This window comes from Ricinus communis, chromosome 8 (assembly GCF_019578655.1).
Source record: "Ricinus communis isolate WT05 ecotype wild-type chromosome 8, ASM1957865v1, whole genome shotgun sequence".
Taxonomy (NCBI): Eukaryota; Viridiplantae; Streptophyta; class Magnoliopsida; order Malpighiales; family Euphorbiaceae; genus Ricinus; species Ricinus communis.
Genome location: NC_063263.1, coordinates 17,724,852 through 17,740,743, shown reverse-complemented (window position 1 = coordinate 17,740,743; position 15,892 = coordinate 17,724,852). Strand labels below are relative to the sequence as shown.

At 31.4% G+C, this 15,892-nt stretch overlaps 2 protein-coding genes across 4 annotated transcripts; both read right to left on the bottom strand.

Moving 5' to 3' along the window:
* Nucleotides 1–2,915: 2,915 nt before the first annotated feature.
* LOC8262034 (monofunctional riboflavin biosynthesis protein RIBA 3, chloroplastic) lies at nucleotides 2,916–5,681 on the bottom strand. 3 transcript variants are annotated; one of them, XM_048378754.1, is made up of 7 exons: nucleotides 5,492–5,681; nucleotides 5,068–5,395; nucleotides 4,677–4,898; nucleotides 4,230–4,555; nucleotides 3,995–4,124; nucleotides 3,498–3,819; nucleotides 2,916–3,358 (listed from the first exon to the last, which is right to left on the bottom strand). In XM_048378754.1, exons 1-7 carry the CDS (start codon nucleotides 5,545–5,547, stop codon nucleotides 3,174–3,176), a joined length of 1,569 nt encoding a protein of 522 aa, XP_048234711.1. In that variant the 5' UTR covers nucleotides 5,548–5,681; the 3' UTR covers nucleotides 2,916–3,173. The 3 variants fall into 3 exon arrangements, with proteins under 3 accessions (XP_048234711.1, XP_002534352.2, XP_025015753.2); XM_002534306.4 differs by having other exon boundaries at nucleotides 3,523–3,819; nucleotides 5,492–5,679; XM_025159985.2 differs by having other exon boundaries at nucleotides 3,523–3,819; nucleotides 5,068–5,372; nucleotides 5,464–5,608.
* A 1,263-nt stretch (nucleotides 5,682–6,944) lies between these two features.
* On the bottom strand, nucleotides 6,945–10,664 carry LOC8262035 (protein SOSEKI 5). Its single transcript, XM_002534307.4, has 4 exons — nucleotides 10,185–10,664; nucleotides 9,833–9,902; nucleotides 8,898–9,740; nucleotides 6,945–7,866 (listed from the first exon to the last, which is right to left on the bottom strand). The coding sequence occupies exons 1-4, from the start codon at nucleotides 10,417–10,419 to the stop codon at nucleotides 7,689–7,691; spliced, it is 1,326 nt and encodes a 441-aa protein (XP_002534353.2). The 5' UTR covers nucleotides 10,420–10,664; the 3' UTR covers nucleotides 6,945–7,688.
* Nucleotides 10,665–15,892: the final 5,228 nt, after the last annotated feature.

Here is a 15,892-nt window from a genome sequence, read left to right as displayed (position 1 = left end):
AAGCCAACACCGACCCCGAGTGGTGTAAGGCTATGGAAGAAGAACTCTTGACCCTCGAAAAAAATGACACATGGAGCATTGTATCTCTTTCATCAAATAAACAACCTGTGGAATGCAAGTGGATATACAAGATCAAGTACAACAGTGATGGAACCATTGAAAGATACAAGGCCAGACTTGTAACCCGAGGCTTCACTCAAACCTACGGAGTTGACTATCAAGAGACCTTTGCTCCAATGGCCAAGATGAATACAGTCAGGATCTTACTCTCAATAGCAATCAATCAGGGCTGGAATCTATTCCAAATGGATGTCAAGAACGCCTTCCTACAAGAAAATTTAGAAGAGGAAGTTTACATGACTCTTCCTCTTGGATATAAGTCAACCTCATACACCTACCTAGTATGTAAGCTTAAGAAGGCAATCTATAGCCTGAAACAATCCCCAAGAGCATGGTATGCTAAACTCAGCTATTTTTTATTAAGCATTAATTTTAATAAATGTGAATCTGATTCATCTATGCTCGTTAGACACACTCACACACACACCATTATTCTTTTAGTGTATGTTGATGATATTATAATAATAGAGAACAATGATCAAGGGATAGAGGATGTCAAACAAAGTCTAAAAAGAGAGTTTTACATTAAAGACCTAGGCCAGCTGTCATATTTTCTAGGCATAGAAATGGCAAAGTCCAGCAAGGATTTATTTCTATCTCAAAGGAAATATACCCTTGATCTATTAAAGGAAACTGGAAAAATAGGAGCTAAACCTATCATCACTCCAATGGAAACCAAAATTAAACTCAATTTAGAAGACAGAGAACCTTTAATCAACATAGGACATTATCAGCGTTTGGTAGGAGATTTGATTTATTTAACTGTCACTAGGCCTAACATTTCTTTTGCAGTTAGTGTGGTAAGTCAGTTTATGCATACCCCTCGCATCAGCCACCTAGAAGCCATTGATCGGATCCTCAGATACCTTAAGGGAACACCCGGACAAGAAATTTGGATGAAGAAAAATAACTCTACTAATATAGTCGGTTTTTCTGATGCAGACTGGGCTGGAAGCTGTGATTGAAAGTCAACCACTGGATTCTGTGTCTTTGTAGGAGGAAACTTGGTGATATGGAAAAGCAAAAAATAAAGCGTGGTTGCTAGATCAAGTGCCGAAGCCGAATACCGTGCAATGGCATCTACGGCTAGCGAACTCATTTGGATCAAGCAGGTTCTCAAAGACATGGAAGTTGAGACTAAAGAGTCTATGAAAATATATTGCGACAATCAAGCTGCTCGCCACATAGCATCAAACCCAGTGTTTCATGAAAGAACTAAGCACATTGAAGTCGATTGCCATTTCATCAGAGAAAAGGTTCAAAAAAAGGAAATTGAAACGCCTTACATCAAGAGTCAAGATCAATTAGCAGACATATATACAAAAGCTCTTGACAAACAGAATCATCACTCAATTCTCAGCAAGATGGGTTCAATAAACTTATATGAACCCAACTTGAGGGGGAGTGTTGAAGAAAACAGAAGAGGGTCGGGGGGTATGGTCTCAGAGGCTGCACAAGCTAGGTTGCTTGTGCAGGCTTCTCATCCCTTACCAAGGGAGAAAGAAGCACAGGAAAGGTCACTTCTCCCTTACCTATTTTAGATTTATCCGTTAGAATAACCGTTAGAATGGATCTCAGCATAATTGTATATATTGCCATCACATTTGTAAAATGAACTCAGAATTCTTAGTCTTCTGTAACAATCATCATAATTCAACAGTTCAATAAAAGTTCACAAGGATGCAAGTAATTGCTGAGGTTGTAGGTCAGATTCAACATAAACTTGAGGGTGCAAATGAGGTTGAACCTGATGTTGAGGGTGTAAGTGAGGTTTAAGTAGATATTGAGGGTGCAAGCGAGGTACAAATAGATGTTGAGGTTGCAAGCCAGCTTCAACCTGATGATGAAGGTGCAGGTAAGGTTGAACCTGATGTTGAGGGTGCAAATAGTGTCGATGTTGAAGATGGGACAAAATATGATAGTTTAAGTGAGGAAGAGTTTGATACAGACACATAATTTTTTAGGCAAAGTAGAAAGAGGGTTAAATATAAAGCTGATGACAATATTCTTATTTTATGCTAGGCATGACATTTAGCAATGCCATTGAAGCTAGACGGTCTGTTACTAGATATAATGTAGCTAAAGAGTATGACCTGAAACTGAACCCTAACCAGAAGTTCATAATTAGGGCTAAAAGCAAATATGATGGCTGCCCTTTTGTATTATTTATTTCACAGGATGGTAGAAGTGGGTCGTGGGTGGTAAAAACATTACAACCTGATCATAAACTACTATAAGGTGTACAAAAATAGGAGGCCACTACGACTTTACTAGCTAAAGAGTTTAAGGACAAAACTATATAAAAAGCCTAACACTAAAATTAAAGACTTGGTGGCTGATGCAAAGCTAGAAATGAGAGAAATGAGATTGAGTGTATCAATAGCTATATGTAAGAGAGCAAAGAAAATGGTCTTGTCAGAGATGGAGGGTAGTTACGTGATGACTATATAGTTTGGAATGATCTGAGTTAATGTTATTAAACACCAATATTATACAGTTTTACTGATATTTGTCCAATGCATTTATTTTTCTTTATTTAATATTTAATTTTTGTTTTATTTGTCAAAGTGGGGAGAGCCTATTTTGGTTAACCAAATTTTAGTTCACTTGTCAAAAACTTAAGCCTTTAAAAATAAAAATAAAATAAAATAAACCTTTACCAGGCACCATACACTACCAGTTGAATTTTATATTATAGCCCATATTTTCAGTTGAAAAAGTAACCCAGTTTGCTGGTAATAATGTTAATTAAGCAAACATAATATATATATATATATATATATAAGGAGGGAAAATAAGAATAATTTCATTGCGAACTTTATTGTCTGTATCATGTGTTTATAAATTGTATGTTGTAACTGAAATAAAATTGATACAAAAAAAAAAAAATCATTAAAAAACTGTATATCACACAAAACAGCAAACTGCCTTTCTCCAATGGATTGTAGACTTTTTATAACATGTTGTTTTTCTTCCTCTGTCACTCCTCTTCTGGTGAATCTGTGCTGTTATTTATATCTGGGTTGATAAATCCAGTTAATGGTCCTTGTAAATCAGAACCATAAATATGACCCATCTTTGTACGTTTTGTTTCTAAGTACTTCTTGTTCTCCTCTGTAATTGGTGTCAAAACTGGAACTCTTCCAATTACTGCCAATCCATATCCCTTCAAACCTGTGAATTTTGCTGGGTTGTTTGTCATTAGTCGCATGGTCCGAACCCTTACGTCCCTTAGTATCTGCAACCATCAAAAAGTTTAAAGAAAGAAACTTTTTAGGACATCAATTCTTAGTTGCATACTTGCATGAACTGCTTTGATGAGCACCGATGGCAGAATGTAAAGATTTTATGTTTTATCAAAATGTTTTCATACATACATTTGTAAGGCATTTTCAAACTGACCTGAGCACCAATCCCATATTCACGAGCATCAACAGCTAAACCAAGTTCAATATTAGCCTGGACAGTGTCATGACCTTGATCTTGTAGATTGTAGGCACGAAGTTTATGACCAAGGCCAATCCCTCTTCCTTCATGGCCTCGAAGGTAAATAACAACACCTCTACCAGCCTGCTCGATTAACTGCATTGCCAAATTTAATTGGTTCCCACAATCACAACGACCTGATCCAAATATATCTCCAGTTAAACATTCTGAGTGTACTCTTACTAGAACATCTTCTCCATCTCCAATATCACCCTGTTCATGTTCATTTTAAACTGAGAACCAGATAGAAATTATTTTTTCTTGAAGGGGAGCGAACAAAGGCTGTAAAGGGTAGCCATTGTACCAGTATTAGAGTTCGAATCCTGACGACCCTTTCCCCTTCAACAATTACCAAAAAAGAAAAAGAACTGTAAGAGCAAACTTTTACCTTCACTATGGCTATATGTTCTGTGCCATCTAATTTTGAACGATAACAGTAAGCTTGAAATAGACCCCATTTGGTAGGCAAACGAGAAACAGCAGTTCTTTCAACTAAGTTTTCCCTCTTTCTCCGATATCTGTATATGAAAAGAAAAAAATCCAAAAAAGAACATAACTTAGAAAGTCGAAGACAGGTAACTCAAGATTATGGTGATGAATAATTCCAGAAATGATTGTGTTACCTTATTATATCTGTAATTGAGACAACTGGTATGCTGTACTCTAAAGCCAATTTTGTTAAACTAGATAAAGAAGCCATGGATCCATCATCTGGATCAACAATTGCTGAAAGAACAGAAACTGGCCGTAATCCAGCCAGAATTAACAAATCAATAGAAGCTTCAGTATGACCAGCTCTCCTTAAAACTCCACCATTTCGGTACTTGAGTGGAAACACATGTCCTGGCCTTCTAAAGTCTTCTGGCTTCGACTCAGGAGATGCAAGAGCAACAACAGTCTTCGCTCTGTCTGCTGCTGATACTCCAGTAGATGTCCCAGTTCTTGCATCCTAAACGGACAAACAGGACAATTGGAGAGAGAGAAACAAAGGTTTAACGCAGTACTAATAAAGTCATCTCTGAAAGGAAACCTGGAACATGCAAGGCTAGCATTCAAATGATGGATCATACCACTGTGGTAGTAAAGGTGGGGGCGGAAGAGTCTTCATCTTCGCTCTCGGGTGACATTAGAGGAAGCTTCAACCTATTAAGATCATCCACAGTCATGCTTACAGAAATAATTCCTGACCCATGTTTAACCATAAATGCCACTTGCTTGGGACTTGTAAGTGATGCTGCCATCACAAGGTTTCCTTCAATATCCCCATTTTCATCATCTACAACAATCACAAACTATACAAATTTGACAATATTATTATCAATGAATTCCTGCTACTTTTACATTATAGAAAAAATAATTTCCATTAAACTGAAATAAACCACCAAGTACAACACTATGTTATAAGACTAGTATATAGGGAATTCTCGCAATAAATTAGTTAGAGAGGTGAGACATACTAACCTTTCCTTGGCGTAGAGTATTGAGTGCCTGCTCAATTGAAGAGTAGCCTGGGGTTGGGCAATCAGGATCACCCTCAGCATCACTAACAAAGAAATCAATAGTTTCGGGAGTAATTTCAGCATCAAGAGTTCCAAATGTTGCTGAAGTAGATTCATGAAAAGAACCCAAAAGAGAACCATTTTCACTTCCCTTTGAAGAACTATCATCAGACAAATTTCCAGCTCCAATTCCTGTCACCCCAGTTGCCCAACATGTTGGACTCGAAAATTTGTGTTTGTATGGACCAATTCCTGTACTGTGGGGAGCTGAAAAAAGCTGTTTATGAAAGCTGAAACAGAATAATCATTTGAAACATTAAAGTCTATAATAAAGCAATCGAAGAGTATATTTTCTTACAGAATGTGTATCTCTTCTCCATTTATACCTTGAATTAATGAAGATATGTGGACATGAGAGGTAAGGACACAATGCAGAGTCCATTAGAAAGGAAATTTGCTTTTTTCAGATATCAGGAATTATCTGTCACATAGTTTCTCCATAATTTGCAAATTTCAAGCCTAAAGCCATGTAAGAACAAAAGCCCGCTCTAGTTTTGGATTGTGTTTGTTGTCTCAGCCGTTATCCATAAGTTTTATTTATATATATATATATATATATATATATATATATATATATTTGAGACATAATTTTTGATATGTGTCATTTGACATGTAGCATTTCTATTTTCATATGTATATTGATTTCTTGGATGAAATTCAAACTTGTATATATTTTTATAATTTTTTCTATAAATTATATTTTTAATAAAATAATTAAAAATATTTTAATTATATTTTTAATATTATATAATTAATATATTAGTTTTTAATAATTAACTAATAAATTATTATTTTTAGTTATATAATAATTTTTAATTTTAAAAATTAATAATATCAACTATATTTATATATTAATTGATATAATACTAAGAGTTTATTAATAAATATTTTAAAGATAATTTTAATATTATTATACTATTACAATCTTAAAATATTTTTTTATAAGGAATACTTAAAAATATTTATTTATTATTTTTTTAATATTTAAATGATTATAAAATATTAAAAATCTATTAAATTTTATTTATAAATTTAATTTATATTATTATTTATACTTAAAATAATAATAATTGTAGTATATATAATTTAGTATAGAACTACTGGCTTTTGAATTCAATTGTGAGTGAGGAGCTTATGACACTAATACTCTGGTCCTTTTAAGTTGCATGATTGGAACTAGAATTGGAAGCAAAGTTAGAATTAGGTTAAAGTTATGGACTCATATCATTGGTTCAGATCTTCCAAGCAAAGATATCTTGATAGGGTTTGATGTTTATCATCAAGCTCAGAAATTCCAGATTCTTTACAATAATAAAAAATAATTTAACAATGAGAAGTAACATAGTAGTATTTAAAAAACTAATATATAAATTATATTAAATAGCTCTACATCAATTTATTGTTTATTCATTTTGAATAGTAAATATATATTTAAATGATAATATATGTTCATCTTTTATATTTCTATTTAAATATAAAATTATATTTAGCATAATTTTACCATTTCAAAAGAAATATTTTATCAGAGTTTCTTTTTATTTATTTATTTATTATTACCATCGTTGTTGTTATTGTTATTTAATTTTAATAATGTATCCATATGGTAGAATTTGCCTGATTTTAGACAGTGCACATCGCTTATCCTCCATTGAGGAATATTATTTTCTTCTTTTTTTTTTCTTTTTTTTTATAATTTTTATTTGGATGGATACAAAATAAAGGAAGAATTTTATTTTTATTTAACACTTTGATTTTTTTATTTCTTAATCAGAGAGAAAATATAAAAAGTAATAATAATAATTTTTTTTCTTTTTATTGTTCTCTTCTACTTTTCCCTCAATCCGTTCAAAGGATTAGTTTTATAAATTTGCCAATATCAAGAGAGATGACATGGTTTAATTCATAAACGTTAGATTTCAGTTACTCCAATGGCAGAGAAGAGTTTCCCACTTGAACAATTCGCCATGGATGATGGCCCCGTAACTTGCAGGAGCTGCATCTGCACTTTCCCGGCAAACATGAAATACCTCTCAAGGCAAATCCCAACAGCCGGGTAAGTATTTGATAAACCTTAGATTGCTCACGTGGTTGCTTTGAAACAATCAAAGCCAAAAGGGTTACGACACTGCCAAGGACAAAACTCCATTTCCCATGTTCTTTGAGTCAAAAGGATTGTGTCTCAAAAGACTTAAAACAACTAGTATGATTTACCTTACCACCTAATCACCGAAATTAAGGCACATGTAGCATTGACCCTACCCTCAAAAAGCTCCAAACTCAAATGGACATTTTACGACATCCAACGAATTAAAAGCATTAACTCACTTTAACCCTCAATGTAAGTGCCCTGGACGGACCGCCGTGCCATGATTTGCAGTCCGCCTCACGTTTACCCTATTCCCTTCTTTTTTATTTTTTTTAACTTCCTTGTTTTCTTTTGACTATGCTCTGCTCTTCGTTTTTCAATTGCTTAACCACTAAACTAAAACCACATTTACAAAGCTGAGGTTAAATTCAACGCTCTCATTTTGCCTCATCTTCAACTTGCTGAATCTCAAATCTTTTGCTCCCAAGTTGACTTGTAACATTGCTTTCAATAATGTGGGTCTCTTTCTTGGTTGGTATTGCCTTTGGCTTCCTTGGAATGCACTTGGTTCTCGCTCCTTCTACCTCCTTCTCCGCCAGATGCAAATGGGAGCTCCTGTTTCATTAATTCGAACCATTAAACAAAAAGGAAGTAATGAAAATTACAGATCATGTGACCAGTAATTAAACTCACTCAAAACGCCTCACATGCTTCGAACTTCATAAAATCAAATAATAATAGTTTAATCTACTGGTCCCTATATAGGGAGAATTTCTCAGTTCTGAACCCAGTATGGAGCAGAATGCAGAGAGCAGAAACAGAGAGGCCCCATCATTAATTTGGATTCATCAGAATTTAATGAATGGAAGTCATGAATTACTAGTTTATATAGGAAAGATGAATGAAGACAAGACATATTACGGATGGTATGTATGGCCAGCTCTGAAGCTTTTTACTAGTCTACTGCTGTACAGAGATCAGTGGAAAAAAAGCTATGGCTAGCTGCTGGATGCATGTGTACAAAAACCCGTACAAATCTTGCATTCAATTCAAGCCAAAAAGGATCATATGTATTCTGACAAAAGAATCCCAACGCAAGGAACCAAAAAAAGATGCAATTTGTAAGCATAGATTGAGGCACCTTTTATTTGTATTTCGAATCAAACATTTGCTGCGTCATACATCAAACTCTCAAGTAAATAGCAACAAAATACATACTACAGTTATTTAACAAAGCATTAAACAGCCCATTTTAGATGTTGGGTGTTAAAAAAATAGATTTAGAATTTTTTTAATTTAATATATTAATTTTTTTTTAATGTTTACACTGTTTTTGTCAAATTTAAAAAATATTAATTACTCTTTTTTCTATAAAAATAATTTTTAAAACTTAAAAAATAAAATAAAATAAAAAATTTCAACTCCAGTGTCAAACAAACCCTTACTAAGGCTAGAATTGTCCACAATAAAGTATGATTTTTCGTTTTATCCAAATACAAATTTTTCTACCTTAGGTGCTTTAAAAGCAAGATCATTGTACTAAATTAGGTAAAAATTAATCAAAACTTAATGAAATTAAAGAATCATAAACACTAATTTCGCTAAATAATTGTAATTAAATAAATTATGTAATTATAATAAATTACCTATCTGCATTGTAAGAACTCGACCTCTTCAAAGCAGGCACCTCCTCTTTCTTAGTCTCAATCAAGCTACCACTAAAGTATTCCTTATCTTCCAATCTTACCCCTCCAAAATTTAAGAACTCCTTCGACGTCCCTACCCTACTCCCTCCTCCACGTGGCAACCGGCCTTTATAATGTCCAATCAATGACAAGCCTTGCTCTTTAACCGCAGTGGCCCCACAATCTCTAAACGAAATAGAACCGCAAGAGATCAATTGCATCAGAACCGTTGACGCCTTAATCCTTCCATAGTTCTCGGTCGTCGGATTTGGACTCTCCTCATTACTACCACTGCCTAGTATCAACCGTCCATCAGCTTTCATCAAAGACTCTAAAGTTTCAGGACTCGAATCCGACGGTGGAGGTGAAATCTCAATTTCTTCTCTATTAACCTCCGGTTCTTGACTCTTCTCTTCAATTTCCTCGTCTTTCTTCACTAGCCTTCTCCTCCTCCTCTTGTCATCAGTAGTCTGAGTGGACGCATCAGCAGCGAGTTTCCGAGTCGACTCAGAGAACGACTCAGTTTTATAAACTTTATACTCATTGAGATCAATAGAGCTCCAGGATTGGTTTCTTCGCCGTGTAATCACTGGAAAATCTGACTCTTCACTGGACGATGACTTGTGAATCTCCGGCGGTTTTAATGGTTTAACAGACATCGACGACGGCGTCGGTTCGGGAAGTAGTGGTCTGTTAGAAGGATCGAGAAGCTCTGATCCTTTGAGAACGTACTCATGGCCGTGTGCTGGATAGATAAAATCATTCTCTGCTAAGTCGTGCCAAACGAAGCCGTTTCTGTAGCTCCTGGTGAGTAAAAAAATAAAAAGATGAGATTTAAATAAGAAAAAAAAACAACGTAATTAGATAAAACGGGCGTTGTGTAGTATCATATTTACCGTTTCGATGACCAGGAGTAGAGGCTAGCCATGCCTTTACCACGAAGGACGTTTAAGCGACTGATGACATCTGCGAAAAGAGCAAGACATTATATTTTTTCTAACAATGCTCCGTTTGGTTTACAAGAAAATGCGAGAAAAATACAAAAAGGTATAATGTTTGACCAATTCAAAATTAAGTAGACATAAATCCCAATTTCCATCTCTTTCCCCGAGAACGAACAGAAAAAAAAGGAACTTTCTCGACAGCCCAAAAAGAAAGAAAGTTGCACAAAGAAACCATAAAAAGAAAGGAGAAAGTAACTAAACGGAAGGTTTTGATTAGCGAATGTACGAGTATACATATGTATACCTCTAAGATAGAGACCATCAGGAGAAGAGAGAGGAACTTCAATGAAATGAGGGTGTTCAAGCTGACCATTCCTAGAGAGATAGTAAACAACAGGGACTCTCTTTTGGCTTTTGGGCATAGGCTCGACCCAAGGAATTGTTGTTGTATCATTATCTCTGTCTTTAAACTTCCTTGGAACAGTATTAACTAGTAACTCTGCGTTTCTGCTTCCTCTAGAAGAAGAACTCACCGCCATTTCTTTTTTACTTCCGATTCTCTTTCTCTCTGAAACAAGAATTCGAGAAACAAGAAAACAGGAGGAGTACTTATATAAGAGAAAGCGAAAGGAGAGAAGAAGAGTTGAATATTATAAGAAGGAGAAGTAGTGTGTGAAAGGACTGGAGGGAGAGATTTTCAAAATGGGGATGCGCCAGACAACAGCTACACAACAACTGCTATTTATTTTATTTTTTCAGAGGGAGAAAGAGAAAGAGAGGGGCTTTGCGTTTTGTTTGGAGTTGCTGCAGTGCAGAGCTGCAGGTTTATGACAGTAATTCCCTTATTTCTTTTTCTTTTTAAAAAAAGGATAATGGTGTACTATTGCTGACGTTCATGTGGAAACGGTGTCGTATTATACTCTGTATTTCCTGTTTTATCCGGCGGATTTGCAGTGGCCACCCTGCTAAGTGCCTACTCTTTTGGCCTTTTATGCTATTTTGGTCTTTGTTCTGCTTATCTTCGAGCCTAACATCTGATTAAGCTTTTCTCTTTTTAAGGAATAAACATATTTAATCTCAGTTCTTACTGTATTAAACAGTAAAATACTGTTTACTTTAGTAACTTTTTGGGTCATGAGGAGTTTAAAAGAAAAATGATTTATCAGTTACAAAAATATTAGTGAAGGGTCAACGGAAAATGATAGTATATACATATATATTACTTTGAACCAACTTTACTATAAGCATGGAAGGGTCAACAAGAATATAGTGTAAGGTTGTTAACCATGAAATCCTTTAACAGTATATCAAACAAAATTACTAACATTAAAAAAAGAAAAAGCTTAAGCATTAATTATTTAATTGTTATTTATTTATTTATAAGTTTTGAGGTCTAATGTTAATACTGTAAGTTATAATGAATCAAGTTAAAATAATTAAATATTTACTTTTTATATCCCATTCAAATTCTCATTTCATTTCGTTATTGGTGGAGTTATCAAGGAATAATAGAGTTACTTTTTCCTTTTTGTCAATAAATAATACCGATTCAAGTAGTATTATATTGATGTTATTAGCCACCCTATATTATGTAATTATTGTTTTCATAAATGGATATTATTATAAAATTTAAATTAATATTTATTAATTTTAGATAGTAAAATCGATTAATTTTTTAAGTTGAAAGTTTTGAGTTCAAATTTTTATTTTTGTATTGCATTAGATGAAATTTTATTTTTATGATAAATCTAAAAAAATGAATATAACTCGTTACTCATTAAATTTTCATATATAAAAAAGAAAGAAATTAAAATACAATAATTTTTCTGTATTGTGACATTAATTTATACATTTACTGTTGATTTTAAACACCATTATCCATCCTACCGTTTATTGTGTTTGTTAGTAATTATATATTGGATTGAAAGGAAAAGGAAAAGAAAAAGAATTGAAAATTGACATCAATGAGATAGGTGAACAAGTTGAACTCCCTTGATTTTCATAGGCTTTTTACACATTGAGATGGGATTAAAGAGAGTCTGAAAGGGCTGTCAAGTACTTAATAAATATTAAAAATGTGTAACTAAAAGAATATGGAAATGAATTTAGTCCAATAATTTTATACCATTGAAAAATATTTACTATAGTAACTACAAGATAAATATTGATAATTAATTGGACTTGTCCAATTAATTATGTACCATTTTAATTATATAGTTTGATAGTACCATTTAATAATAAATTCATCTCCATATACAGATTCTTGCTTATAAGAATCTATCTATTTAATTAATACTAAGCATCTCCATGATAATCATCTACCTATGTAATAACTTTTTAGGTTTTGATTTATTTTATAATTCATGGTGCAACATTATTGGCATTTACATGAAGAAGCCTCTAGGCAATAACCATGAGGCTCTTATAACGATTCCGTCTCCTTCATCAACAACTTGATTATATTGGGTTTTCATTTTTTGTTTTCTATTGTGGTAAGTATATCTTTCTCATAATTATTTTTAATGCCCTTTCTATACTATTTATCTGTTCTATTAATCTTATATATGGAGTGGTTAAGTTTTATTTATTCATATTAGTATCATTTTTCATATTACCATTTTATTTTATTTGAAATATGGATTAGAAATAGAATCATTATAACTTTTTACCTATAGATCAATTATATGTTAGAGAATAAACTTTCACAATAGTCATGGACACATTTGCTCCTTTCTTTTATTTATCTATTTTTTGACTACATATTTAATATAAAATATTATTGGTGATAGATGAAATTTTATTGTCTCATTATCATAATATAGGCCTAAAAGAACAATCAAATTAATTTTTGTACTCATTGGATTTTATATTATTGCATGTGAAAGTGTTTGTAATTAATTAATTCAATTTCTAATATAATATTAGAGTGTCCCGATCTTACGGGTAGTGAGTGAAAGAAAAAAAGATAGAGTTTTTTCATATTTGAGTCAACCATAATAAAAGAAAAGAAAAAAAAATCTCTATGTAATATTTATTATGTGCTATATCTCTGATTTATTATTTAAATTAATAAAATAGTATTCAAATATTTAAATATTCTTAAAACTGCAAAAAAAGAAATCCCCTACTGAACCACATAGGTATGTATGTCTAGAAGTTATTAAAATGATGATTTTTAAGAAATCATTAAATCTATAAACTGAAATATGAAAGAGACTAACAAATCTACAAACTAGAGCTTGATGAGACTAAAAAGTCTAAAAGCAGGAATTTGATAAGATCAATGGTCCATAAACTAGAGTTTAATGAGACTAATAAGTCTATAAACTGAAATTTGATAAAGAACAACAAGTCTATAAGTTGAAATTTAATGAGACCGATATGTCTATAAATTGAAATATTGTTTAAAAAATCTAAACAAGTCTAAAAACTGTATAAATTTAATAAACACCATCAAATGTCTTAAACTGAAAATTTGATGATAAGAAGACTTTCATATTTTTAAACTGAAATTTTATTAAAGACTTAAGTAAATTTTAAAATTGTAAAAAATCTAAACATATTAATGAGATTAATAAATCTTAAAAATACAAAGATAATGAAAGAGTTTGGCAAATATAAAAACTGCGAAGAAACTTGAAGGAACCATCAAGTTCACAAATTGAAATTGAAATGAATCTACACATCTAAAGCAAATCCTGCTCAAACTTATTAGATATCACTGAGGGTGAAGTTCAATGTTGAAAAAAGAAATTATGAGTTTCACTTAAGGGGAAGCTTTCTTAGAAAAATAATTATTTTAATATTTAGTTGGTAAGTTGGGCATTACAAATCTCTGTAATATAACTTAAGGGGCAAATTAGAAATCAAGGTCAGCAGATTTATAGATATGGGCATAAGCCAATCCTTTATTATTTAGAGTTATATCCTCTACTTATTTAAAATAAAATCTTTATCTTTAAATTATATTTTATTGTATAGGATAAAATTTATTATTTATATTAGTTCTATTATTTAGAAAAGAATAATTACTAGTAATCATTGTTTTGCAAAGTTTTATGTATTTGCGTGAATATTTCGAGTAGCATAACCTTATTTGAGAAATCGAGAAGTTTCAGCGACTAAGTTAAAATGTGAAGGGAGATTAAAATTCGAAGGTTTTCTGCGCATGAGTTATTATAGTTACTAACTTATTATTCTTCTACATTCTTAAAAAAGTAAAATAGTTAGATGATGATTTTATAAATTAAAAAACAAAAAATAAATTCTTGATTAGCCAAATTTTGATCACATATATTAGCTATTAGTTTAGTCATTATATTAAAACAATTTTAGTATTAATGTATTAAGCTAAGACATGCAGATTAATCTTATAAATATTTGGTCATGTATTTATATTTTTAAATAATTTTAACTGTTTACTAGAAAATTTAAAAATTTATAAAAATGTATATGAAAATATCTTATATATTATAATAAAAATTAAAAATTAAAAATAATTAAATTAACTAAACCATCAAAATTTAAATATTTTTTCCTTTGTAATTTTAAGATTAAGTAGTTAGATAATAATAAAAGTAGTATTAGGAATGCAGTTGACATATATTTCTTTTTTTTTTTTGAATCAATCAGTTGACATATTTGAATTTGTGAAATCGGCCACTGCCTACGCCTAATTCTGACTTATAACAGTGCGATGATTGAGATAAAAGGAGTCCCTTTTTTAGTAACTGATAATTATGGGTATGAGAAAGTTGACTACCTTAATCCATCAGAGCTGATCGTGAAACAGAGGGACCCATCATCACAGACTGGACATGGGAATCATCATCGTCATACAAAGCAATCAATCAATCAATCACAGCAACTAATAAGAACAAATCAACGCCTCAGAATCCGAGATCAGCTGCTGCTTTGCAAGTGAATGTGGCCAAAATCTTATGGTGAAAACGTGGGACCTGCAAATGACCGTGCATGTGATCTCTTTGAAGTCAATCCTACGGTGAAGATTTGCCCACAAATTTATCTAGCCGATTATTTCGGGAACATATCTATAGAAGAAGATTTTCCCAAAAGAAATTCAATCATTGAATTTATACGTGGAAAGAACTTTTATCTCCATTTGCTATATTAAATTAATAATATAATAAACTATTATTTTTAAATAATAAATTTTAATTATTAAAATATAGAATACTTATATGTATACAAATAATAAAAAATTTGCTATTTGTACATCGGATTTCTAAATCCAGTTTTGTTTGCACATAGCAATTTAATGTATTAACTATTTAATATAAATTTGTATTTATACATAGCAATTTGATATATCAACTATATAATATAAGTTTTATCTTTTCATTTATGGAACGCCTTAGCAATTAAAAAGATTTCATTGAAGCTCAGCTCTAACCAGAGCATCAAAATTATAAGGAATGGTAGCTGGCCGGCAACTAGCGATGTTGATATGACCGAATCAGCAGGTTTTTTCATAAAATGCTTACTTCTTGCAACTATATACACCCTAAAATAGTTGAATAGTTAATTTATTTTATATTTATCATAGAAACAAAGTTTTTTAATTATCAGATATTATTGTAAAATATTTTTAAGTATATTTATTTTTATCATGTCAATTATATAATAACATATAATATTATTAATTATTTATTATATTTATATTTTAATAAATAATTCAACCAATATAAATATTACATCTAATAAATAATGTTAGATACAATATATTTAAATTTGAGATTTTCCAATTCTTATAGATAAAATTATTAACTAGAATTAACATATATAGTAAAACCTTTCTATATAGGGTTTTAATTTAGATCAGTTATAAATATGAACAAACTCTCTAATGTAATAAATTATATATTTTTTAAATCATGCTTTAAGAAAATATTTTTTTATATAGTAATATTTTTATATATAATTTTAAAAAAAAATATATGTTATGTTATATTTTGTATTGTTTTATTTCATCAATTTTATTTATATAATATG